Source organism: Aricia agestis, chromosome 19, assembly GCF_905147365.1.
Source record: "Aricia agestis chromosome 19, ilAriAges1.1, whole genome shotgun sequence".
NCBI classification, from domain to species: domain Eukaryota; kingdom Metazoa; phylum Arthropoda; class Insecta; order Lepidoptera; family Lycaenidae; genus Aricia; species Aricia agestis.
This window is the reverse complement of record NC_056424.1, coordinates 5,364,207-5,389,603: the sequence shown is the minus strand read 5'-3', so window position 1 is coordinate 5,389,603 and position 25,397 is coordinate 5,364,207. Positions and strand designations below refer to the sequence as shown.

General features: G+C 39.6%; 1 protein-coding gene across 2 annotated transcripts in view; it reads left to right on the top strand.

Moving 5' to 3' along the window:
* LOC121736795 (calsyntenin-1) overlaps window positions 1-25,397 on the top strand; it is a 311,606-nt gene that overhangs the window by 264,754 nt on the left and 21,455 nt on the right. For both annotated transcript variants that reach the window (XM_042128184.1, XM_042128183.1), the window contains exon 2: window positions 13,913-14,073. In XM_042128184.1, coding sequence (XP_041984118.1) covers window positions 13,913-14,073 — 161 coding nt within the window. The remainder of the gene's footprint in view (window positions 1-13,912; window positions 14,074-25,397) is intronic.

Sequence of the window (25,397 nt, the reverse complement as noted above, 5' to 3'; positions counted from 1 at the left end):
TTATTATTTAATATAGTAGACTCGTCTACGGAGTGACGTCAGAATCCATTTTGCTGCTGAGTGTCCAAAACGCCGAAGGCAAGCTGCGTGAACGCCGCGCAATCGCGGCGTCATCGCGGCGTGTGCGCTGCGTAGTCGCGTCGCTTTCAAATCGCTCGCTCATCGCCAATGTGATAAGGCCCTCAGAGAGAAATTTAAAAATAAGGCAAAGACAACCAAAGACGTCACAAAACGTACGCCCAGCCTTATGACGATTTTTATGAACTCTATGTTCTGGAATTACCTGTAAATAAATAAAGACTCAGGTGGTTTTCTTAACACTTTATTACCGCTGTCTTTGTCCAAGTTATTTTAGGAAATTAGGTTTTCATACTATCATTTAAGTATATTACAAAGATTGGTTTCAAACTTAGCTGCGCATAGCTACTAACAGTTAGGTTCTCAACAACAGTTCGATTACAGATAAGTAGATGATAATATTGAAGTCAGTCTAAAGTAGAATAACCTAATAGGTAGACTATAGACAATATTGTAGCACTCATAATATGAACTAGTTACTATACTCTACTCGGGCTAACTTGTCGCTAGCAGTCAGTGACTCCCTGTCAAAAACTTGTCATTTTCCATATAAAACCACGACTGACAATATCTGACACTTCATTGTCAATCGCGGTTTATATGGAAAATGACAAGTTTTTGACAGGATGGCAATGACCTCTAGCGACAAGTTAGCCCGAGTGGGGTATAGACCATTCACACGTACCACATTTTGCAGTCGTTGTCGACCACTTGTCAAATACCGACTACATCGCAACCGCGACCGACCACGTCGCAACCACGTCGCAACCACTGGCGACAACGCAACCACGTCGGCATTTTGTTGGTACCACAACGCAACTACAAAAAGCTGCAGCGACACCATTCACACGTAACCACTAACCACTGCTTGACGGCATTTTGTCGTTGCGACGTGGTGTGGTTGTGGTACGTGTGGGTTGGCCCTTACGGCCTGTGTCGCCACTTCCTGATAAAGTGCCGGATAGGCACAACTTATTTGACAGATTTTCCATATTCTGGGCCTGTTCCACCACTACCACCACTTCTTGATGAGTGCTGGATAGGCTATCCTTCACTTAACTTGACAGATAGAGTACGAGTATGGAGAATCTGTCAAATAAGTGGTCGCCTATCCGGCACTTATCAGGAAGTGGTGAAACAGGCCCAGAATCTGTCAAGTTAAGTGGTGGATAGCCTATCCGGTACTTATCAGGAAGTGGTGAAACAGGCCCTTAATCTATGAAGAAAACAATCCTCGAACAATATCCATCATGAATTTTCTTTTTGTAATTTCCTGGTAATTTATTATTTATTACTTTTCCCGCAACTTATTACGTGGTGTACACACGGCTTATGCATTGTCATTAGTGCGGTTAATATTATATCGATAAAATAAATCCTGTGTTGGCCCAACAGCCAGTTAGTATACCTATATAGTAAGTTCACCTCGGAATTCGAGATACCCAGCGGTAAGGCTGTAAATATTTGTATATTGGCACCCTAAATGTTGTCTCAAAACCTACATGTGGTAGGGTGTGCGCAACTATTAAATTTCAAGGTCAAAAGGTCACAAAAATCGGTTTTTGCACTTTTTTTTGTAAATATTTCATTTCATATGGGCTTTTTACTATTGGTATTTATTACCATAATGTAGAATACAAAATTCTCTACAACTTTTGTTCAAATGTCATACGGTGAACCGTTTGCGATAAAGAGGGCGGAGAGCAAATATTTACAGACTTACATCTGGTTATCTCGAATTCCGAGGTTCTTACCAATTTTTTAAATTATCTTAATATATATATATATATATATATAAACTCAAAGGTGACTGACTGACTGATTGACATAAAGATATATTGACGCACAGCCCAAACCATCGGCGATTCTATAACGTATCGAAAACGAAAAGATCTTGGCTCACTCCCCTGGTCGTTTTTACCTCTATAGGAGTCAAATACAGGAAAATTGTCAGCTTCTATATAATGACGAAAGTCTGCCTGTCACTGGCTCTTGTCTTGTCAAAGGAAGCTAAAACTTGGCAAGTGGATTGCTGAATTGGCTAAGCATCTTAACTTTGCAGATAAACCTTTTTAACAGACTCTAAAATATGAAAGATGTTTCAACTTTTCGAACGAGATTTTCTTTTATTTTCCAAGTTGTGTATTCAGTTTTTTGTAATCTAGTTAATAAAGCTGAAATAAAAAGATTCGTACTCCAGTTATTGAATTCGATAGGTACATTTTTGTAACTCGATAATGGTAGAATCAATTTTAAGCAAATGCATTGCGAAATTAAAAAGCTCGTATCTACGATTAATTAAGTCGATGTTTTCGAAACTCGATAACCCCTGTTTACCGATTCCCATCCCTAATTACATTAGCGCTACACACGGATGTAAACATCCTGAATATTACGTTTGCGCTACAATGTAGTGCAACCATGAAACCGCGGATTCGGCGATAAGTCGCGCGATTAGTCGCCATCGGAATGTAGCGGCGGAAAAAACGAAGTGACTTTTACTTAACCCGTCAAGCCCCATAAGCTCACCGTTGAGCGAGACACAATAGATTTCCAAGAATCCACGATCGAAGGATTAAAGTAATCTATTACCTATCAGTGATTGGAATAGTAATAGATTCCAACGAAGATTTCAACAACTCTAATGCATTAAGCATTACAATGTTTTTGTATGGAATTGCAGAGATAGTTTATTTTATAGCCTTTTAATAATTACGCATGCCTCCATGTAATATTATACTACCTATACTTAGAAAAATTCAGTTCAAGACAAGATCGAATTATTAATTCTAAAAATCTAGTATATTGGCTTGAGACAGTTACGATTACTACTTTATATTTCTTAGGGCAAAAACAAGCTTCTTTTCGCGACCTGCAAGCGACCACTCGCGCGGCCATACGCTGAAACTAGAGTTACGTGGCCACAACGTCCTACGTGCACTTAGCTCTAGCACACTACGGGGTGCATGAATTAAAAACGTGACGAGCTACGATATTATTACTGGGGTTAGGGGTACGTGCGGGAATATGGGGATATGTGGGCCACTGTTGTTGTGACATTTTTGAAGAATACCGCTAAATGGCGCATGCAAATTACTTAGCTTTTATTACGAGAGCTGGGAATTTTCATAAAATGCGTTACTGTATGTTATTAATTTTATTGTGTAGATATCAGAACGGTTTTGGAGAATTCTTGGGTAGTGACTAGTTACATACAGAGGTATACATACATTTTTTTTTATGAAAGAAGGGGGCAAACGAGCAAACGGGTCACCTGATGGAAAGCAACTTCCGTCGCCCATGGACACTCGCAGCATCAGAAGAGCTGCAGGTGCGTTGCCGGCCTTTTAAGAGGGAATAGGGTAATAGGGGAGGGTAGGGATGGGAAAGGAAGGGAATAGGGGAGTATAGGGAAGGGAATTGGGCCTCCGGTAAACTCACTCACTCGGCGAAACACAGCGCAAGCGCTGTTTCACGCCGGCTTTCTGTGAGAACGTGGTATTTCTCCGGTCGAACCGGCCCATTCGTGCCGAAGCATGGCTCTCCCACGTATAAATTTTATGTACTCTCACACAAGTGACAAATATATGCAAACATTTTACTGATATTTTGTTACGGTCTACGCCCTACGGATAAAGACTGTCCGGTACGTTAGAAAAGTGGCTTGATAGACAAGGACAAGAGGGATAATATACAAAAAGTAATTAAGTATAGAACTGGATTCATTGATTTAACCCATCAATCCTCAAGCGGCACCCGGCTGTCGCATAACAATTGAAAATCTATTGTGTCTGTCATTCCCACGATCGAGGTATTAATGATACTACGTGGGAGAATTAATATATAATATTTATACGTGGGAGAGCCATGCTTCGGTACGAATGGGCCGGCTCGACCGGAGAAATACCACGTTCTCACAGAAAACTGGCGTGAAACAGCGCTTGCGCTGTGTTTCGCCGAGTGAGTGAGTCTACCGGAGGCCCAATTCCCTTCCCTATCCTCCCCTTTTCCCTTCCCTTCCCATCCCTACCCTCCCCTATTACCCTATTCCCTCTTAAAGGACGGCAACGCACCTGCAGCTCTTCTGATGCTGCGAGTGTCCATGGGCGACGAAAGTTACTTTCCATCAGGTGACCCGTTTGCTCGTTTGCCCCCTTATTTCATAAAAAAAATACTCTATTAAATCGAAGCTTTTTAGAACGAAACGTCCGTTGCAAATGAGTGTCCGCCCTAATTTATTGTAATTAACTTTGAGGTATTTTGATTGGCGCCTTATTTCGAAAAAAACATATCCACAGCCGAACATATAACCTACTCATTTTTTGGAAGTCGGTTAAAAAAGAACGATTCTGAGAAACCAATCAGAATATTCTCATCTTATTCATAAGGTCTGATTTTACAGCCTCTGTGTTCGGATTTAGTTATTTGTACCCCATTACCCCGACCTCCGGACCTCTATTTGCGCGGTCGTAAACGAGTTCGATTTCAGGGTCAAAGTAAACATACATTTCTACCCCATAAACCTTTGAATATTCACTGCTTACTTGGGACCAGTAACATTTTTGACATGTTTGTTTGCTATTATTTGACTACAGACTTAAGAAGATGCCTACACAGGTGACAGGATATACTTATTATCTAAGTGCCTATAAGTTTTCCATGTCTAATGCTGCGTTTCCATGTTTGCCAAGGCTTGGCAAGCATCCACAAGGCACAAGCGTCCACAAATCTCGCTTGGCATTTGGAAGTCGTTTACACGCTTGTGAATGCGTCAATGTACCTATTACGTACACTACATCCAAGCATGGCGGATAGCGAACTTGTGTCGGCTATTTCGTTTGGTTTTAATCTTTCACAGCGGCTACTACGCGCGCCAACGTGTGAACGCGTCGCAACTCGCAAGCGCCCTTTGATCTGTGTCCAAAAACCGACCCTACACCGGATCGGATACAAGCGTCCACAAGCTCACGCAAGCCAAGCCATATCGACCCCTCTGGGTAGAAACGTCGTAAAAGCCATTTTGGCCAAAACGAGTTTTTGACGGTTTTCTTACTCAGAATCGCGAGCTCTATCAATCTATAATCTGTATATTCGAAATGTGCAAATTCGCAAAAAAAAAATGGCTTTTACAACATTTTTAACTCATTATAAACCCAGTTTTCTTCTTTGAAAATGTTGTAATGCGCAATTGTTTCAATCAATTTTTGAAATTTATATAGTAAGCGACATATTTTTAATTTCGTGGTTAATACTACATAATATATACTATATTGAAGATAATACTATCAAACATTTTGTAGTAAAAGACACGTCACCAACAAATATGGCTTTTACAACATTTTCTCGACTTCAAACATTTTTTTATTCTTTGAAGTTATAATAAATCACTATTGCTCAGTTAGCTTAGATTTTCTGATAGTTTATTAAATAGATTTTTTTTTTATGTTATTTGGCAGTTGGCACAGATAAGAAGTAGACCACGTGAAGGATCATAGGCTATTTTTTGTAGACTAATTCGTCTGTGAAATATATTATTTACGCGGGCGAAGCCACGTGGAACGTCTAGTAACAGTATACCTAATTTTATTAGTTAACGGGCGTACACATTCGCATATGTATCTATGGTATAATACAGCACTTATAATAAAAGTGAAGTGTATAGGAAAATGTTATAACGAAATCTGTGTTAGGGCGGCATGGGCGGGAACAGTACCGCCACTTGTTTCATTAAAACCCGCAAAAACACTGCCATCTAAAATAGGGTTGCCACAATCATTTTACTTACATGTTTTCTGTGAAAAATATGTTTACCTTCATAAATGTACTAAGTACTTTAATATTAAATATAACTAGAGATCGCCCAATGGTCGAAATTCGACCTTAGTTTCAAAGACATTAGGACTACTACCCATACTTATTGTAGGGGTTGTGTCCTACAGTTGCTGGATGCTGGATGATGCTGATACTGATAGAGATGCTGATGCTGATAGAGATGCTGATGCTGATAGAGATGCTAATGCTGCTGATAGGTGTTAAATGATACGCTCTTGATGCTTGATAATGCTCTGTTATTGCTCTGTTCTTGCTCTGTTATAACACTGCTGCTGTTCTGCTTAAATGCATAAATTTATACAAGTTCAGACGTGCCGGTCAATGTCATACCGATCCGTACAAGTTTAAATGATGAGTAAGCAAACGTGCCGGTTCAATGTCATGCCGAGCCGTACAAGTTCACTGTACGTGTTAGTGAACCGTACATCTTGCCACTCTAAAAGAAAATAAAGAATCTAAAAAATATAAACGCAAATTAATTTAAGAGATAACGAGAACTAAACCTTTAACAAATTAAGTACTAAAAGGGAAAGATTTAGTCTATCCGGGGAAGTCTGGGGAATGTGACCGTCGATGTCGCTGTGGAGGCGCATTCCTCGCTCCGACACAGGCGTGCGGGCAGCGCGTAGACGGGGGGTGCGGGCGTGGGACTGGTCCGCTCCGTCGGCTCCTCTGGCGGCGTCTCCCGACTGCTCGATGGTCATTGATGTTCGCTTTCTTTGGACCAGGAATCTGTTGCTGTATGGTCCCGTACACTCCATCGTCTCTTTTTGTGCTAGGTATGGAGACCGATGTATTAATAAAGTTATTCAATGTTGATGTTGTAGGTAGCATAATTCCTTGCTGATGTTGCATTTTGATATTGATGTTGTTCGAGTTGTGACGTCCCAGCAACGTAAAGGTGTCTCCTTTCACAGTCGAGTCCTGACCTGGGACAATAATGCTGTTTGTGGTGTCATTTTCTTTACGTATGTGACCCAGTGACTCATTTTGATGAATAAACTGTTTGAGGCTATCTGATGACTCTTTGCTGTTGTTCTTGATTTCCCAGTTCTTGGATACATTTTCTTCTTGTTTTAATATTGCATATGAATAGTGACGTTTCGGTGTTTTGCTGGAATTTGGAGCGTCTGTTGTTGACCGCCACACGTCCACGTTCTGCGATGTTTGCAGTTTGCTGTTTGAGTACACGACTGACTCATGAATTTTCGTGTTATGCGGTTGCAACGCACTATTGCACTGCTTGCAACGCCGCGTTGATATACATGGTCTATTATGATGTGTGTAGAGACAATTTATGCAGATATTATGTTTTTGCAAAATCTCTATTTGCTCTCTGCCTGATAGGTTAAAAAATGTTGTACACATGTAAAGATCATGGGATGCTTTACACACAATACATGACTTTCGTGTGTACGTTGGGGCGGCTTGATAAAGTCCCTTGCTGAAAATATGTCTGTTTGGATACTGTGACACAGTCGGCTTCTTGTTACTATTGGACGATCTCGATGTTTGATGAACTTGTCTGGTGGTGATGTTATTTCCCTTTTCCCTGCGCTGAATGGGCTCTAGGGCTGTAAATTTGCTCTCAATAAATGTCATAAACTCTTCGAGAGTAGGAAGAGAGCGCGGTTCTTTGCGAGCTTCCTTGTAGTCGCTGTAAGTATCCATATCTAGCTTTTTGCACAGAATGTGGACCAATAACGGATCCCAGCTGTTTGTATCCACTCCCAAGTTATGAATGGCGTGGATACATTCTGTAGTGGTGTCGTACAATTTCTTTAGTTCATATGATGACTGCTTATTGATGTTCGGTTGATTGAGAAAAAGTTCAATTTGTTTTGTGAAAAGTAGTTGGGGATTGTTGTATCGGTGATTTAAAATTTCCCAGGCGACCTCATAGTTCTCAGCCGATATATGAAGATGTTGGATCATACGCTCTGCCTCCCCTTTGATCTTGCATTTTAAATGCTGCATTTTTTGTGCGTTCGTAATATGCTTGTTGTTGTGTATGGCCTCTGTATACAAATCGTGGAAAGTAGGCCACTGCACATATTTTCCAGTAAATATAGGTATTTCTATCTGGGGCAGGGATTGTTGTAAGTGCAAGTTAGCGCTTAATTTCTGATTAAGATTTCTTCTCGTGGCGAGGTATTTAGATTCTATTGCTGTAAATGCCTCTTCATATTGGCTGTCAATTTCGGATGATAGGCTATCGATGCGTAGATGGAGTTCATCGATGTTATGCCATCGCTGTTGAAGACTGCGTAACTCTTCTTCAATCTCCCACTTCTCTTCGATGTCTTGTTCACTGATGCGTTTTAGTTGCCGCTCTAGTGCCCGAAATTTAGCGTACTGCTGTACCAAAATCTCTTGATGATCCTGGCTAGCATCAAGATGGATTTTTGGCACTTGAAATACAGTCCCCGGAGTTGTCTTGGAAGTAGAAGGTGATGAAATCTGTGTGATAGTCGGAGTCGGGGGCCTTTCAGAGTCCGATATCACGGTGGCTCTTAATGTTATATAAAATTGCTTAACCTCAGAGTAGATTTCTTTCTTAAAATATTCTGATGACTTGTCTTCGACTCCCTGCAGTGTTTTGTTGTTTTGTTCAAATTCACCCCACAAGTTATCTATTGCCGTGATACGTTTTTTAAAATATTCCGACGTTTTTCTAATTGCGGAGTCCTTTTTATAATTGATGTGGATCTTCTCGATCTCCTTAATTATAGCGCTCTGACGTGCCAGTAGCTCTTGCATGATGATGGAGGGTGTTAAGAGTCTTTACAGTATGTGCGTTCTGTCTCAACTCTTCCGGGACGACCCGCTTGTGGGAGACCGGTTGAGCCGATTCGCTACCGTATCAAGACAATAAAAACACACCAAATGATAAGTGATGTTCCTTGCAGTACCTGATGATGTTGTGCTGTACGTCTTTAGCTGCTGTGACCTTGATGATGATGCTCCTTACAGCTTATTTTCAATGCTGGTAAGTTGTGCTCCTGATAAACCACAGATGCGTTGATTCCTTGCTCGAAGGACCATATGTAGGGGTTGTGTCCTACAGTTGCTGGATGCTGGATGATGCTGATACTGATAGAGATGCTGATGCTGATAGAGATGCTGATGCTGATAGAGATGCTAATGCTGCTGATAGGTGTTAAATGATACGCTCTTGATGCTTGATAATGCTCTGTTATTGCTCTGTTCTTGCTCTGTTATAACACTGCTGCTGTTCTGCTTAAATGCATAAATTTATACAAGTTCAGACGTGCCGGTCAATGTCATACCGATCCGTACAAGTTTAAATGATGAGTAAGCAAACGTGCCGGTTCAATGTCATGCCGAGCCGTACAAGTTCACTGTACGTGTTAGTGAACCGTACACTTATTTTTAAAAAAAATATTAACTTTATCATATTTTTTTTCCACTCTTGTCTCTAAGACTTAGCTGATCTTAGACTGGCCGTGTAAGCATTGACTAATAGTATCTCAGATTCAATAAAAAAACTTTAATCCATTTTCAATTTGTCACCTTGTTGTCAACAGACTTCAACCATAAATAAAAGAGTATAATTCGTATGTATAGGCTTGTCACTCAAAAATCTTTCATTTTTCCTAGTGTGTGTGTAATGTTTTACTTGTTAAAAAATGTAAGAGAAAAGCATAATTTCAAAATAATATTAGCTCGATGCACTCCTTCACCATATAAACTATAACTGTGCAAAATTTCATTCAACTACGTTTCCCCATTTTTCGTCAATAGGGTTACAAAGTTTTTGGCTCACGTATTAATATATAGATATTATTTTATGTGCTGCTGTATTATGCTGCTGATCGACAAGAAAGAAAATCATTGCAATGACTTAAAACCGATCCGTCCGATGTAGGACATCGAGGCACAAAATATAAAATTCGCGCCTTATTGACATGACTCCTCTCTCATACTTGTTATAAATACGTACTATCTAATTTTTTTTTGTTTCAATTTTGCATAACATTTGGTATGTACTCAAAAGGTAATTCAAACAGATATTTAAAAGCGTTTTTGGCTACATCATTTCTAGATAATTATATTTTGACACTAACGCAGATTTTCAACCGAGTTCCAAAAAAGGAGCTTCTGTTGTGGATATTCTTTTTCTCTTACCATGAAATCTTTCCCAAACATAAAGTCTGATATATCAATCAAGTGTGTGGCAGCCCTACTACGTTATACGTTAGTGTAATGGAGGCTAGTGGCCGTCCCCGCCTGTTGAGATTATTAAATTGTGCGCCCGAAATCAGGGATAAGCCTATCGCTACCGTTACATGCGTCCTGCGCACAGGCTGAAATTCCGTCCTGTATTCAGGTTACCTTCAGATTGTACTTAAGGAATGTGAAATTCTGTGGCAATTTCGATGTGCTGATTGTTTGCTTTTTTATACTGAGGAAGTTAATTAATAAAAAAGAATTTGTATGGATTTAAATGAGTTAATCAAGTGCAAGAGACATAGTAAATACGTATCCCTGAAGTCTGTCAGTTATTCTATTACTTTGAATTTCCGCTGTGTTCATGCACTGCAGTAGATAATTGGTCTCCCCTATTATAGTGAAAAATCTTAAGTAAATACACGTATGAACTGATGATGTTGAAATATGGGCGTCGAATCTGCCCTTTGCAAAGATTCTAGCGACTTCGTTAATCAACGATAATAATAATCTTCATTTCATTAGCAACAGTACAATTATTATGGACGCTACCTAGTTGTAGGCTTAAGCCTGTATCGAGCAACGTTCCTCTTCCACAACTAGAAGGGAAATGATATAGATGAGACTTTCAATCCTGTAGGAAGGATCGTGTGGACGAACTTTAAAATTTTATTGGAGCGCTCTACACATTAAATCAGATTTGCCAAATGAAACTTGGCAGAGATGAAACGTAAGGTTTTATTACCTTTTCGAATGGATTCGGGCTTACAAAGCGTACCCTTTTGTAATTATTTCAGGAGTATAATTAAAAATTAATTCTGCGGATGTACCTTGAGTATGTCGTTAATCCTTATCCTAAAAAGGTTCATTTGGTAATGTGCTATCTGTTTATCTGTTTGACGTGTACGATCCATACACATTATAAATGCGAAAGTGTGTCTATCTGTCCGTCTCTTTTTCTGTCTGTCTATTACCTCTTCAAGCCCAAACCGTTAACCTAACTACTTTGAGTACCTCCGCAGTCCGCACCAAATTTTTGCGGGCGATCGAAGTTGCGGGCTTCGTCTAGAAATTAATAAAACAACAGCTTTTTTATTGTCATGCAATGATATATAAAAACTCAAAGCAGATATGTTACTACCGCGCGCGTTGTGAAGCTTCAAATACGACCCAATTGGGTCGTCTTTTATTTAGTCTGTCTCTTTTATGTAAATGGCATTTCGTATCTTTTGTTTCACTTATCTGTCAAATTTGTCAATGTGGTTCGGAAGAGATTTAAACCGGAAAATAGTATGAACGTAACAGATCTGTATAAGTAGAATATCATTGTTGTCATGTAATCCATAAAGTAATTCATAGCATAATATCATAACATCTTTTATTGTCTTGTTATCCAAAACACCTTGAGGGCGAGACGTTTGTCCTTCAATGTCCTCAAACTGTTGACCCAGCTCAGGGTTGTTTAGACTATTTTACGCAAATGTCTTGATGTTACAAAGTTTAAGGCGTGCACTTTGGTTTTATTGGACACTCCGTTCTAGAATCTACCTACCTCTAGACACTTTAGAACTTGTTTGAACATTTTCTGAATTAACCCAAAGGCGAGAGAAATTGAAAATAGGTATTTGTATTGCTGTCTCACCAATCTCAAGTCTCCCACCGCAGAGCGCGATAGAGACAACACGACAAAAGTTCTAATAAATAAAAGAACAGAAAATCTTCGATTCGTTGTACGCTGATTCCTTCTCCAAAACTTAACCGATTTATGTACTTTTTTCATTAAAAATTAAAGCAAGGCTTGAGCTGTGTTCCTATGTTTTATTTTTTTTTTGTATATTCTAACCAGTTTTGTTTTCTGGGTGTTTGAACACAGAGGATAATCTGGCCATTTTTTTGGGTTTTTGGACGTTCTTACCTTTTTTATAATAAAATTATGAAAAAAAGGAAAACATAGGGACATGCTAATAGTGGCCATAGATATTCAGGAAAAAATTCATAACTCTACCGGCATTATCCAGGGAGGAAACAGGGGACAACGTTTGTATGGAAAAAACGGCGGTGTGACTCCTCTTAAGATATCTAGCTACTCACCGAAGTAGATTTTCTTCCATGGGCGTAGCCAGGAATAGGGGGGGCCATAGGTCTTGGGGGGGAGGGGGCATATTAAGAAAATCCAAGACTTAAAATTCGTGATTTTTAACATAAGTATATCTCACAATAGTATTGAAGGTGAGGTAAAAATTAAAATCAAAATATGACTCCCCGCAACTTCTATTTCGTTCTGGATTATTTCAATTTGTCATCGTAAAAAAATGATTGTGAATTTTTGACGATCATTCTGACAATCTTTATTTTGAAAAACACTGTTCTAAATACCGATTTATGGCCGGTTTTATGACATGACTTTATGTATTCAATAAGATTGTTGATTGGTTCAAGTTTTGAATAGATAAACTTTTTTAAAAAATCTCAGAAACTGGACTCCTCTTAGGTTTTCCGAAACTATTAATTACGTCTGAACAAAGTACGCGATTCGGCTCTATGATTGGTCCAAATTTTGACAGCCAACCAATCACAGAGCCTGAACCGTGTCTTGAGACCGAGATGCATCTTGAGTACTGACTATTTATACCGGCCTTAATACTGTCATTGGTATGCCCATAACGATGGTAGGCCTACCCCAACTCCGTTATAGTTGCTGAAACCGCCTGTCCTGGCGTCCGTCCAAATTGCATGGCCCGCATATGCAATATTTCAGCACGGCACATAATGCATATTACTTTACCTGGGGGATACAGTTTGGGGTTATTGAAACTTGATGTAACATCAAACGTAGCTTTGCCCTTAAATGTTTTTAGGGAATGCTTTTGCTGAGGTCAGGCAGGGCCCGATCTAGCTATTTAGCCGCTCCGGGCAGAACATTTTCGCCGCCCTTTACATACAGAAAAACATATAAGTCATGAGCTAGTTTTTTGGGGGTAAAGGAAGCGGGGATATTTAAGTAAAATACTTGAATATTAATTCATAAACAACCTGTAGTAGGTTTTTTTTAATGAAATAAGGGGGCAAACGAGCAAACGGGTCACCTGATGGAAAGCAACTTCCGTCGCCCATGGCCACACGCAACATCAGAAGAGCTGCAGGTGCGTTGCCGGCCTTTTAAGAGGGAATAGAGGAGGGTAGGGAAGGGAAGGGAATTGGGAAGGGAATGGAATAGGGTAGGGGATTGGGCCTCCGGTAAACTCACTTACTCGGCGAAACACAGCGCAAACGCTGTTTCACGCCGGTTTTCTGTAAGTTGTGTAGTAGTGTAGAGAGTGAGTCGGTAATAGGTTGGAATGTATCAGATTTGGATGGTGGTCAATGGACCGTGAGTGGCTAATAGCTAGGTTGGAAGACAGGAATGAGTCAATTTCGCCGCCCCTCATTTTTGCCGCTCTGCCCTTAGATCGGGCCCTGAGTTCAGGTGTGAAAACTCTAGGTCCAAAAATCTTGTTGCAAAAGTATTGTTATAGCTCTAACATTATAGATACCTAAAGCTTTAGGTTAATGCCAATAAGGCAGGGCCAACTTGGATAACTACATATACCACATCCTTTGTTGACCAGCAGGCTTATTATAGTCACTATAGAAACGGTTTCTTTCTACGGAAGAATAGACAAAGTGACACACAATAGAAATCCGCCATTTTGTCGATAAAATCTGTCAGTATGTCGATTCTTTCACATTTCTACTGTTATTGTGCTAAGCCTGCTGATACGGGCCACTTAAGTGCAATCTTCCGTCTCCCTCACTGTATTCTCTCTTTCAGACATTCCATACCTGGAGCTAGCGGAGCCGGACGAGGGCTACCACGGGCTGATCCGGGAGAATGAGACGCTGGTGGAGGTGACGCCGGCGATCAAGGCCCGCGGACCGCTCTGCTCATTCCTCATACTCAACAACAAGCACCATGGGGAGGCGCCTTTCGAGGTAAGCTTATAAGAATGGCGAATCGAGGCACAAAACTTTATAAAATGACAAAATTTATTTGGGGTTCTGTGACTCGTAATTTTTATTACAGTATAGTCTAAGGATAAAAGTTTTCAGGAGGGAAAATGTATCTCTGGCACATAGCGTACTTTTGAGTTCATTCACGTTATTTTTGAGAAAAGCTCGTTTTTCGATAATAGAAACAGTAACTAATAGTAACATTGTCCTACAAATAAAACAATCTATATTTTAGGACCATCAAGTCAAAGTATGAAATCCTTTCTATCTCTGCTAGCTACCACTTTCAAGATTTTTCGCAGATAAAAATGTTGTTCGTCTCAAAATGAAGCTACTCACAAAAAATTAGCTTGATAGTAATAAAAAAATGTTCTAGGGCTCCCGTACTATTAGCTAGCTTCAAGTGGATACAAGATTACATAAACTAAACAACCAAATGCCGCATCTATATCTTGGCTGGTCCACACGGCATTTAATTAAATGCCAAGCTTGCCCGTTGCCCACTGTTAGTCCAATTGGGTGGAAAATGTGTATGTCTGTGCCATAAACAATATACATATGCCCTATTCCAGTAGGCAGAAACTGGGACGTTTCATATATGGTTACATATAGTTATTAATTATTATTATAGCTTTAAATAGATATTATGGTCTAAGCCTACGCTGCTCAAGTCAACCTTTTTAAGAGCGACGGGCCAATTACATTTTGTATTTCAGTTAGTACTCTCAGGACAAGCACAATACAAACTCTTTTTAACCGTATTTGCGCGGGTCACTTAAAATTCTTACGCGGCAAAACTCGACCTTGACTACATTGTCGCCTGCGGGCCTGGGGTTGCTCAAACAAACTGTCAATAATTGTGAGACGGGTCACAAATTTATGAAATGTTAAGCCCGGCCGCACATTGTCCGAAATTTCTGATCAGAAACAATTGAACGTCCGCACTGTCTCTTACATTTTGTACCGAGCCGAGTGAGCTCGAACTCGCCGGAAGGATATTTCGAATAGTGTGCGGAGTGGCGGTCCGGCGAAATTCAACTGTTCCTGATCAGAATTCGGACAATGTGCGGCCGGGCTTAAAGTATGATTTATTGCGACTCGTGGTTTGGATCCATACTATTATTATGGAATGTGTCTGCCTCTTACCTCGTCACGCTTCAGCCGCTGAACGGATTACACTTTTGATATGAACATACTTTAATCCCAGAAAAATGAACGTATTGTATTGTAAAATGTATTGTCAAAAAATTCATTATAATTCGGATACAAAAATTCCAAATGTAAAGCCAATGTCGAAATACAAGACTTTATTTAACCAACAACAAAATTATTTCTCTCTTTGGCGATCTGCCATCTATTGGGCCCGCAAGACTCATTACTTCAGTCCAAGACTCGGGTTATCCGGCCCATAACGGGAACTGATTGTCCTATATCCGGGTAATACACCTCCATGAATCGCCTAACTGACGATTAGTATAATTATGTTATTGTAGTGACAAACACTTGGTGGTCCAGTGGTTTAGAACACTCGGAGGTCGCGGGTTTGATTCCCGCGTTAATTAGGACAATACAGACTGATCGCCTGATTGTCTGACAAGTACGATAATCCATGCGTCGAATAAAGGAGTGAGCACACTGAGACGGGCCGTGCCGGGGCTCAGCGTGCCGGGGCTCATCGCAAAAATCCGCCTCCATACAATTTGTATGGAAGCGGATGCGCGTATCGCACACTGTGTTGGGGCGCAGTGGATTTTTGCGATGAGCCCCGGCACGGCCCGTCTTAGTGTGCTCACTCCTTAAGCGTGTATAAAGTGGTTCCAGCGTATTAACTCTTGCCAGGCAGTCGTGTTGGTCATCCATCCCACTTTGCTAAAAAAAGGAGAGAATGTGTACCCTCCTACCCAGCTAGCGTGGTATCAATGGAACCGGCTGCCGTCACTGAAACCTAGAAACTTGGGTTTAATAATACCGTCCGTCCGTATTATCAGAGTAGACAGAATGATAGAGTATGCCGACTTAGAACTGATGTTGAAATTTTTAAATTTGACGTATTATGACGAAAATCGTCGCTAGGGTTGGTAACTTGTTACCTACGAATTTAAAACTATGACATATTCGCTGGACGTGTTCCTCTTTGGTCGTATTGTTGTTTGTGTTTTGGCACATGTGATTAAAATTGTCAGAATCCAATTCTGAATCTTTATTTTAAATATTTAAAAATAAATTATATCAGCCAGCGCGAGGCACAATCCGTTCATAATCCTAGTGAAACCCGACGAATTTGACAGATATTGAAACCTGTCCGTTTCTTTGCAGTCGAACTACTGGTAGTTATGTCTATTGTGGTATTATTAAACCCAAATACGCAATCTATACTAATATTATAAATGCGAAAGTATCTCTGTCTGTCTGTCTGTCTGTCTCGCTTTCACGCCAAAACTACCGAAACGATTGTAATGAAATTTTGTATACAGACAGTCTAAAGCCTGAGAAAGGACATAGGCTACTTTTTTTACTGAAAAAAAGCGTTGTACGGGGGTGAAAATGCGTAAATTTGTTCAAATTAAGTTAGTTCCAAAAATCTATAATAGATGGCGCCGTGCGTCTTCTACATCGCGCTAACGCTTGCCCAAAAGTCTTTCTATAAAAGGTGGTATTATCTTACATTCGATTTTCGTTTTTTTTTAATTGTTATTTCTATTTTGCGTTATTTAATAAATCAGTACTTTATCTATGCAGTGACGTAACCTTAAACCTATCAATGATAAATAGTTTATGGGTAAAGTTGTGTAATTGGGGGGCTAAATAAGCTTAAAAATTTGGCATAAAATATAAAGTTTTATTTAAAATATTTAAATATTATGTGCACACTGCACAGCTGTTTTGTTTTAAGGGGTACCAGGGTTTTTTTTATAAAAGCTTTTGACACCAATTTTGGTGACATCACGCGCTATAAACTGAAGTCCACGCGGACGAAGTCTAGAAGAAGCTAGTACTTAATAACGGGTTGTACGTATAATACGGGTCTAATGTCTATGAATCGCCATTGAAAAGGTAAGAAAAATGGGACTGGGGAGGAAACAATGTTTTATTGTCTCTTTCTATTCAGGAAAGAAAAGAAAAGGACAAAGCAATAGGCTCAGGAGAGAAAAGACTGTTCCGTTGAACAAACAGCTTACAGTTTACATTAGAAGGGTCCGTCTACCGTCTAGACGTGTTCCACCCTCTTCGACATGTACTACAGTACTATCTATACTAATAAAATTACATGTCCTGACTGACTGACTGACTGATTCATCATCGCTGAGCAAAAACTGTAAAAGTTACAGCCACGAAATTTGGTGAGTAGGGTTGTTTTATTAAGTAGACAACCACTAAGGAAGGAATTTTGAAAATTTTACCCCGAAGGGGGTGAAATAAGGGTTGAAGGTTTTAATGAAAGTCCGTCATTTCTTGAGTTAGAAACATGAAACTTTATTTTTGGGTTACTGATTAAAAATGAATGGATACGTATTTAAGCGTTTTTGGAAATTCTACCCCCAAGGGGGTGAAATTGGGGTTGAAAGTTTGAATGAAACTCCGTTATTTCTTGAGTTAGAAACATGAAATTTTATGTTTGGGTTACTGATTAAAAATGATTGGATACGTGTTTAAGCGTTTCTGAAAATTCTACCCCCAAGGGGGTGAAATAGGGGTTGAAAGTTTCAATGAAAGTCCGTCATTTCTTGAGTTAGAAACATGAAAGTTTATTGACGTTTGCGTTTGACATTTGCTTAAATAGGGTCCGTTTTTACCCTTTGTATAAGGAACCACAAAAACAAAAAGGAGAAAACTATCCATCTTTGTTATTATACTATGTTAACGCGGATGAAGTCGCGGACAACAGCTAGTATCACATAATAATGGTCAATTAAGCGATTCATAGACCCGTATTACACGTATGTGAGACAATCTGTACCCGCGTTTTCTATACGTTTTCCATACATCTTTACGCGTAAATTGCTGAAATGATTGGGCTAAAATTTGGTTATACTTATAAGTCCCGTGAAAAGACATTATCCCAAAAAAATGTACCGTTCCCGCGCGATAAACGAATTTTAATCATGATCGTCATCTGTATTTATTATAACTAGAGATCGCCCAATGGTCGAAATTCGACCTTAGTTTCAACGACATTAGGACTACTACCTACCTATATTTTGTAAAAAATATTGACTTTATAATTTTTTTTTCAACTCTTGTCTCTGGGACTTAGCTGATCTCAGACTGGCCGTGTAATCATTGTCTAATAGTATCCTAGATTCAATAAAAAAAACTATAATCCATTTTCAATGTGTCAACTTGTTGTCAACAGACTTAAACCATAAATAAAAGAGTATAATTCGTATGTATAGGCTTGTCACTAAAAAATCTGTCATTTCTCATGTGTGTGTGTTGTAGTGTGTGTAATGTTTTATTTGTTAAAAAAATGTATGATAAAAGCATAATTTCAAAATAATATTAGTTCGATGCACTCCTTCACCATATAAACTATAAGCGTGCAAAATTTTATGCACCTACGTTTCCCCATTTTCCATAAAAAGGGTTACAAAGTTTTCCGTTCGCGTATTAATATTATGATTTATAACCAAAGCACCGTTGTATCGCAATGCGAAAACAATTTTCGTTTGTTTATTTGGACAAGCGAAAGAGAATTGGTTTTTTTCGTCGATTTACTTTTGGTTTGTGCAAATACTTTTTAATGAAAAGCGTCTCTGGGTCAGACACTTATTTTGATGATTTATTTTTGTTTGATGCTTTGATAGAGTTTATTTAAGATATTCTTCTTTGTACATCTTTTTTTGATTGGCTATAGCTACAATGGCTTAGTAGTTAGATTTTAGTGGTCAGCACAATATACCTACTATCAACATTCTTTTAACCATCATCTTTCAACCAAATAATCAGGTGCTCAACAAGTCAACAACTATATTATGTTATTGGTTAGTGTGGTTTTAAATATTGTATTTTGACATATTTTGTACGGAAGATTCATTGCAAAATAACCAGAAACTTTGAGAAAACGTGAGCCTTTTAATGTTCATACACGTTTCGAATTGCAAACTGCGGAATCGGTAAAGTTAATACATAAAAAGTTGGTCGTGCGAAAGTCCCCCGTGTATGGGATGTGTCCCATCAAAACCCAATCAACGGCTCCCCCATCCTCACCCCATGCCCTGTCTCACCCCATGACCCCACTACCCACAGTTTTCCATTTACCGGACTAGACTATCAGGAAACAATTTCACTTCTACCAATATTATACTCGGCGTTCGCGCGAAATTTTATGTTACACAAAGGTTTTTTTCGCTATTTCGCTGTAAATATTTTATAGGCTGAAATGCATTTAAATTTTAAGTTGACGTGAATTTAATTTATAAAACGTAGGCATATTCTATCTATACTAATATAATCAACGATATCAAAATAATACATGAGTTTTTTTTTTATGAAATAAGGGGGCAAACGAGCAAACGGGTCGGGCGAAAGCAACTTCCGTCGCCCATGGACACTCGCAGCATCAGAAGATCTGGAAGTGCGTTGCCGGCCTTTTAAGAGGGAATAAGGTAATAGGGAAGGGAAGGGAAGGAAATAGGGGAGGGTAGGGAAGGGAAGGGAGTAGGGGAGGGTAGGGAAGGGAAGGGAATAGGGGAGGGTAGGAAAGGGAATAGGGTAGGGGATTGGGCCTCCGGTAAACTCACTCACACAATAACTGGGCTATCTAACATTGAAAGAATTTTTAAAATCGGACCAGTAGTTCCTGAGATTAGCGCGTTCAAATAAGCCCTTTCAAATAATTTTCCCCGTTTTTTCCACATTTTCCTCTATTTCTTAGCTCCAATTAGGCTTGGTGTGATAATATATAGCCTATAGCCTTTCTCGATAACTGGGCTATCTAAAACTGAAAGAATTTTTCAAATCAGACAAGTAGTTCCTGAGATTAGCACGTTCAAATAAACCCTTTAAAATAATTATCCCCGTTTTTTCCACATTTTCCTCTATTTCTTCGCTCCTATTAGTTTTAGCGTGATAAAATATAGCCTATAGCCTTTCTCAATAACTGGGCTATCTAACACTGAAAGAATTGTTTAAATCGGACCAGTAGTTCCTGAGATTAGCACGTTCAAATAAACCCTTTCAAATAATTATCCCCGTTTTTTCCACATTTTCCTCTATTTCTTCGCTCCTATTAGTTTTAGCGTGATAAAATATAGCCTATAGCCTTTCTTAATAAATGGACTATCTAACACTGAAAGAATTTTTCAAATCGGACCAGTAGTTCGTGAGATTAGCGCGTTCAAACAAACAAACAAACAAACAAACTAACAAACTCTTCCGCTTTATAATATTAGTCTATAATATAAAAATGAGTCGCTGAATGTGTTGCTAAGCGTAAAACTCTAGAACGGTTGGAACGATTTCGCTAATTCTTTTTTTTTTTAATATTCCTTGAAGTACGAGGATGGTTCTTACGGAGAGAAAAATTCTAAAAAAAAAAAATTAAATTTCCTGAAAAAGTCTAAAAACAACACTTTTTATATAAAAATGGATTTTCAATTGTGTTAGTAACGCTAAAACTCGAAAACGGCTGAACAGATTGGGCTAATTTTTGTCTTAAAATATTCGTAGATGTCCAGGTTGACGATGAGAAGGTTTTAAAGTGACACGAAGTTCACCGGGACAGCTAGTATAAAATATATTTTATAGCCCAAAACGCACTTAAGTTGATGTTAATTTATATAAAACGTAGGCGTATTCTATAAACTCATAAATCTATCGAAATATTGTCGTAAGTGTAGGCGATAAGCTGACGAAAATGGAAATCTGATGCGACGTTGATGGATCTACATGAGACATCTTGATCCTATACATCAAAGAGCTGAATAGTCGAAACTAGACGTGGGCGCCGCGCCGACCCGCCGCCGCCGACATTTTTTTGACGCCGCCGCCGCCGATCTGCATTCGGCGTAAATTCGGCGCAACTTCTAAACTTATTAATTCTAGTAAACTACGTACGTAACGACCATGCACTATAGAAGGCCACGTTCCTTTGAAGGCCAACTGTTAAAAAGTCGTAGTTATCGTTATGTTAAGACATATTCTTTCTACTTGACTACTTAGATCCATCAAACTTAAGGCCACAAACGCGGCGGCGAGTCGATCGCGCCGCAATTATTGTGGCAGTGAGATCTCAATGTTTGTAGACTTTAGTTGTGTATATAACCTATATCTATCTCAAATTTTATTACAGGGCATTGTCATAATATAGGGATATATGTATGGTACTAATTAAAGAAAATATACTTATGCCTCGATTTAAGTTAAAATATTGGTAATGTTCCTAGGAAGGCCGGTGGTTCACTGGCTCCTTATAAGGCCCAACCAAAGATTTGATAGTTGGCCTTGCTATACTGTACTCGGCGAAACATGGCGGTAGCGGTCATTGACTCCCTGTCAAAAACTTGTCATTTTCTATATAAATTGCGATTGACAATGAAGTGTTAGATGTTGTCAATCGCGGCTTTGTATAGAAAATGACAAGACATAAAATATATGTCTCTAATGTCTAATGTGAGCTATTCTTATCTCTAGTAGGGCAAAACCAGAGATAGATCAAATATTGGGAACGGCCGTTAGAACTGATGTTGAAATTTTTAAATTTGACGTATTATGACTAAACTCGTCGCTAGGGTTGTTAACTTGTTACCTACGAATTTAAAACTATGACATATTCGCTGGACGTGTTCCTCTTTGGTCGTATTGTTGTTTGTGTTTTGGCAGATGCGATTAAAATTGTCAGAATCCAATTTTGAAATCTTTATTTTAAATATTTAAAAATAAATTATATGAGCCAGCGCGAGGCACATTCCGCTTATAATCCTAGTGAAACCCGACGAATTTGACAGATATTGAAACCTGTCCGTCTCTTTGCAGTCGAACTACTGGTCCTTATGTCTATTGTGCCTATACTAAATTGTAACTAAATGAAGATTTTGACATAAGCCCCATACATTATCTGTCAAACTTTTTTACAAACTGTACAAACAAGACTAGCGCAAAATATAAAAAAGTCAAACTGCCACCAAAACACTACAATCGGCACGTGATCGGCACTATCGGCATGTAAAGTATCCTAAGTGTTAAGGACTTCATCAAAATTTTTTCAGCACTTTTCGCCTAAATATATAGCAACCATACAAACTCCACATTTTCTTTTACACTTAAATGTTACTAGCTATTTGACCGAGCTTTGCTCGGTATTCGATAAAACGCGAATAAAATGACATTTTCTAAAAATTATTCCTAGCTAGATCGATTTGTCGCCCCCGAAACCCCCTATATACTAAATTTCATAAAAATCGTTGGAGCCGATTCCGAGATTTCAATTATAAATATATAATTATGTATATACAAGAATTGCTTGTTTAAAGATATAAAATTAGTGTGATGGTTATCCCGCTGATGATGACTCCAACCCATTAGCCGTTTGAGCCAGACATAATAGCCGGCTGTTATTGTTGCTCACGGACCATTTAGCGCTGTAGGGTTAGACTAAGCCGGTTAACCCCACGACGCAGTGGAAAAACTTACCGGGTCAGCCTGGGAAACTGATATAGCTATTAGCTAACCCTGAACGGCTGGGTATTATTAGATTAGTTTGAAAAAATGTAAAAAGTAATAGTCTAGCTGCTGCATTCAGACGATATTAATAAATTATTACTTAACTGTAATTAAATTTGACGACCTCTGTGGCTCAGTTGGTGGGCTGTTGGTAGCTCAAGCCGGGGGTCGCGGGTTCGAATCCCGCCGACGGAACAAAAAGTTTTCAAAGTTCCTGGGTCATGGATGTGTATTATATATGTGTATCATATAATAAAAATCTTAAATATATGTATAGTATAAAAGTATTAAATATATTTCCGTTGTCTGGTACCCGTAACACAAGTCCTTCAGGTACTTACCACGGGGCCAGACTGACGTGGTGTGAAGCGTCCATAGATATTATTATAGATATTATTAAATGAAGATTAGGACATAAGCCCTATAATCTGTCGAACTCTTCATTTAATTACAGTTAATGAGTGTCTTTGTGCGGCAGTCATTGTTATTTTATTAGTTTAGGTTTCATCCTACATTTCATGATTCATCACAGTTAATTTAGTTAACCCACAACAACAGATAAAACCAAATTGCCCGGTCCACGATCAGTTTTTCAGGCTACTCAGAATTTACATAATATTATTAAGATCACACATCACAATTAACATCCAACTAATATTATAAAAGCTAAATTTTGTGTTTGTGTACTTCATACATGCAAAAACTACTGAACGATTTTGATCAAATGCATGATCTATGTTAATTGTTAAGGGCGATAAATACATGAGCTTATCCCCAAAAATTACAATCTTCCTTTGGAATATTGTATTATGTATCTAGGTTTTACCTTTGCTTATACAGGGTGTAACAAAAATAAGTGATAATACTTTGGGGTGTGTACGTGTTCCTTGTAGAGAGTTCACTGTGAAAGTAGCAGCGCTGAAAGACCAAACTTTTTTTTCACTTTTGTATGGGGAAACTCGTGACGCTCGGGCCCTTGCCCATACAAAAGTGAAAAAAATTTTTCGTCTTTCATAGCTGCTACTTTTACAGTGAACTCTCTACAAGGAACACGTACACACCTTTAAGTATTATCACTTATTTTTGTTATGGCGGCTCTCGACATAGGCGAACGCGTTGGCCAACGCGTCTGCAGACGCGTTGGCCCAATGTGTAGAACGGGCGTTCGCGCGTTGGCCAACGTCTAAATACCTACGGCCAACGCGCGAACGCCCGTTCTACACATTGGGCCAACGCGTCTGCAGACGCGTTGGCCAACGCGTTCGCCTATGTCGAGAGCCGCCATTACACACTGTAGGAACGTACATACTAATATTATAAATGCGAAAGTGTGTCTGTCTGTTAGACTGTTACCTCTTCACGACCAAACCGCTGAACCGATTTTGCTGAAATTCGGTATAGAGATACTTTGGTCTTTGAGTCCCGGGAAAGGACATAGGATTTATACGTGGGAGAGGCATGCTTCGGCACGAATGGGCCGGCTCGACCGGAGAAATACCACGTTCTCACAGAAAACCGGCATGAAACAGCGCTTGCGTTGTATTTCGCCGAGTGAGTGAGTTTACCGAAGGCCCAATCCACTACCCTATAATTCCCTTCCTTACCCTCCCCTATTCCCTTCCCTTCCCATCCCTACCCTCCCCTATTACCCTATTCTCTCTTAAAAGGCCGGCAACGCACCTGCGGCACTTCTGATCAGCATCCATGGGCGACGGAAGTTGCTTTCCATCAGGTGACCCGTTTGCTCGTTTGCCCATTTATTTCATAAAAAAGGATACTTTTCATCCCGGAAAAACGTACGGTTCCCGCGCGATTAACTGGCGTACAACATCTAGTGCTTAATTTATTGTCAAGCTTCAACGTAATGTTGTACAGAGAACTTTGAACATTAGAACCTTGGCTGTAATAGAATTTGATAAAACGTTACGACTTATGGTGATGTGGCTATTTGCTTGAAATGTTATTTGTGTGTTTCTATTAAGGAGTGAGCACACTGAGACGGGCCGTGCCGGGGCTCAGCGTGCCGGGGCGCATCGCAAAAATTCGCCTCCATTCAATTTATATGGAAGCGGATGCGCGTATCGCACACTGTGCCGGGGCGCATTGGCGCGGATTTTTGCTCGACGGATTTCCGTCAATGCGACACGGCCCGACCCGCTGCTAACCGGCAACAGTGTGCTATAAGCAAGCGGCGCGCGGATGTTATGCGATGCGGCCCGGCAAGCCTCGGCTCAAAATCCGTCAATGCATTGCGCTCCAACCCGCCCCGGCACGCCCCGGCATAGTGAGCGTTAAAATCCGTCAATGCGATGCGATCCGACCCGGCAATAGTGTGCTATGTAGTGCATTTTGCGCTGCGCTGCGCTCCGACCCGCCTCGGAACGCCCCGGCACGCGCCGACAAAGTGAGCGCGAACCTTTAAACTAATGATTTGTGTGCCATAAAAGGAACGGCCAGGTATTTATAGACGACATATAAATCACTCTAGATAAAAGAATTTAATTAACTTAATAGAAACAGTAATTTCTGTAAGATAGAAACATGTCTACATAAATAACAGAACAATGAGTTGGAGCAAAGTGAAACATTATACCACTTACTAAATTGGTTTGAAGAAGTAGGTAATTTGTAAAAATGACCTGTTT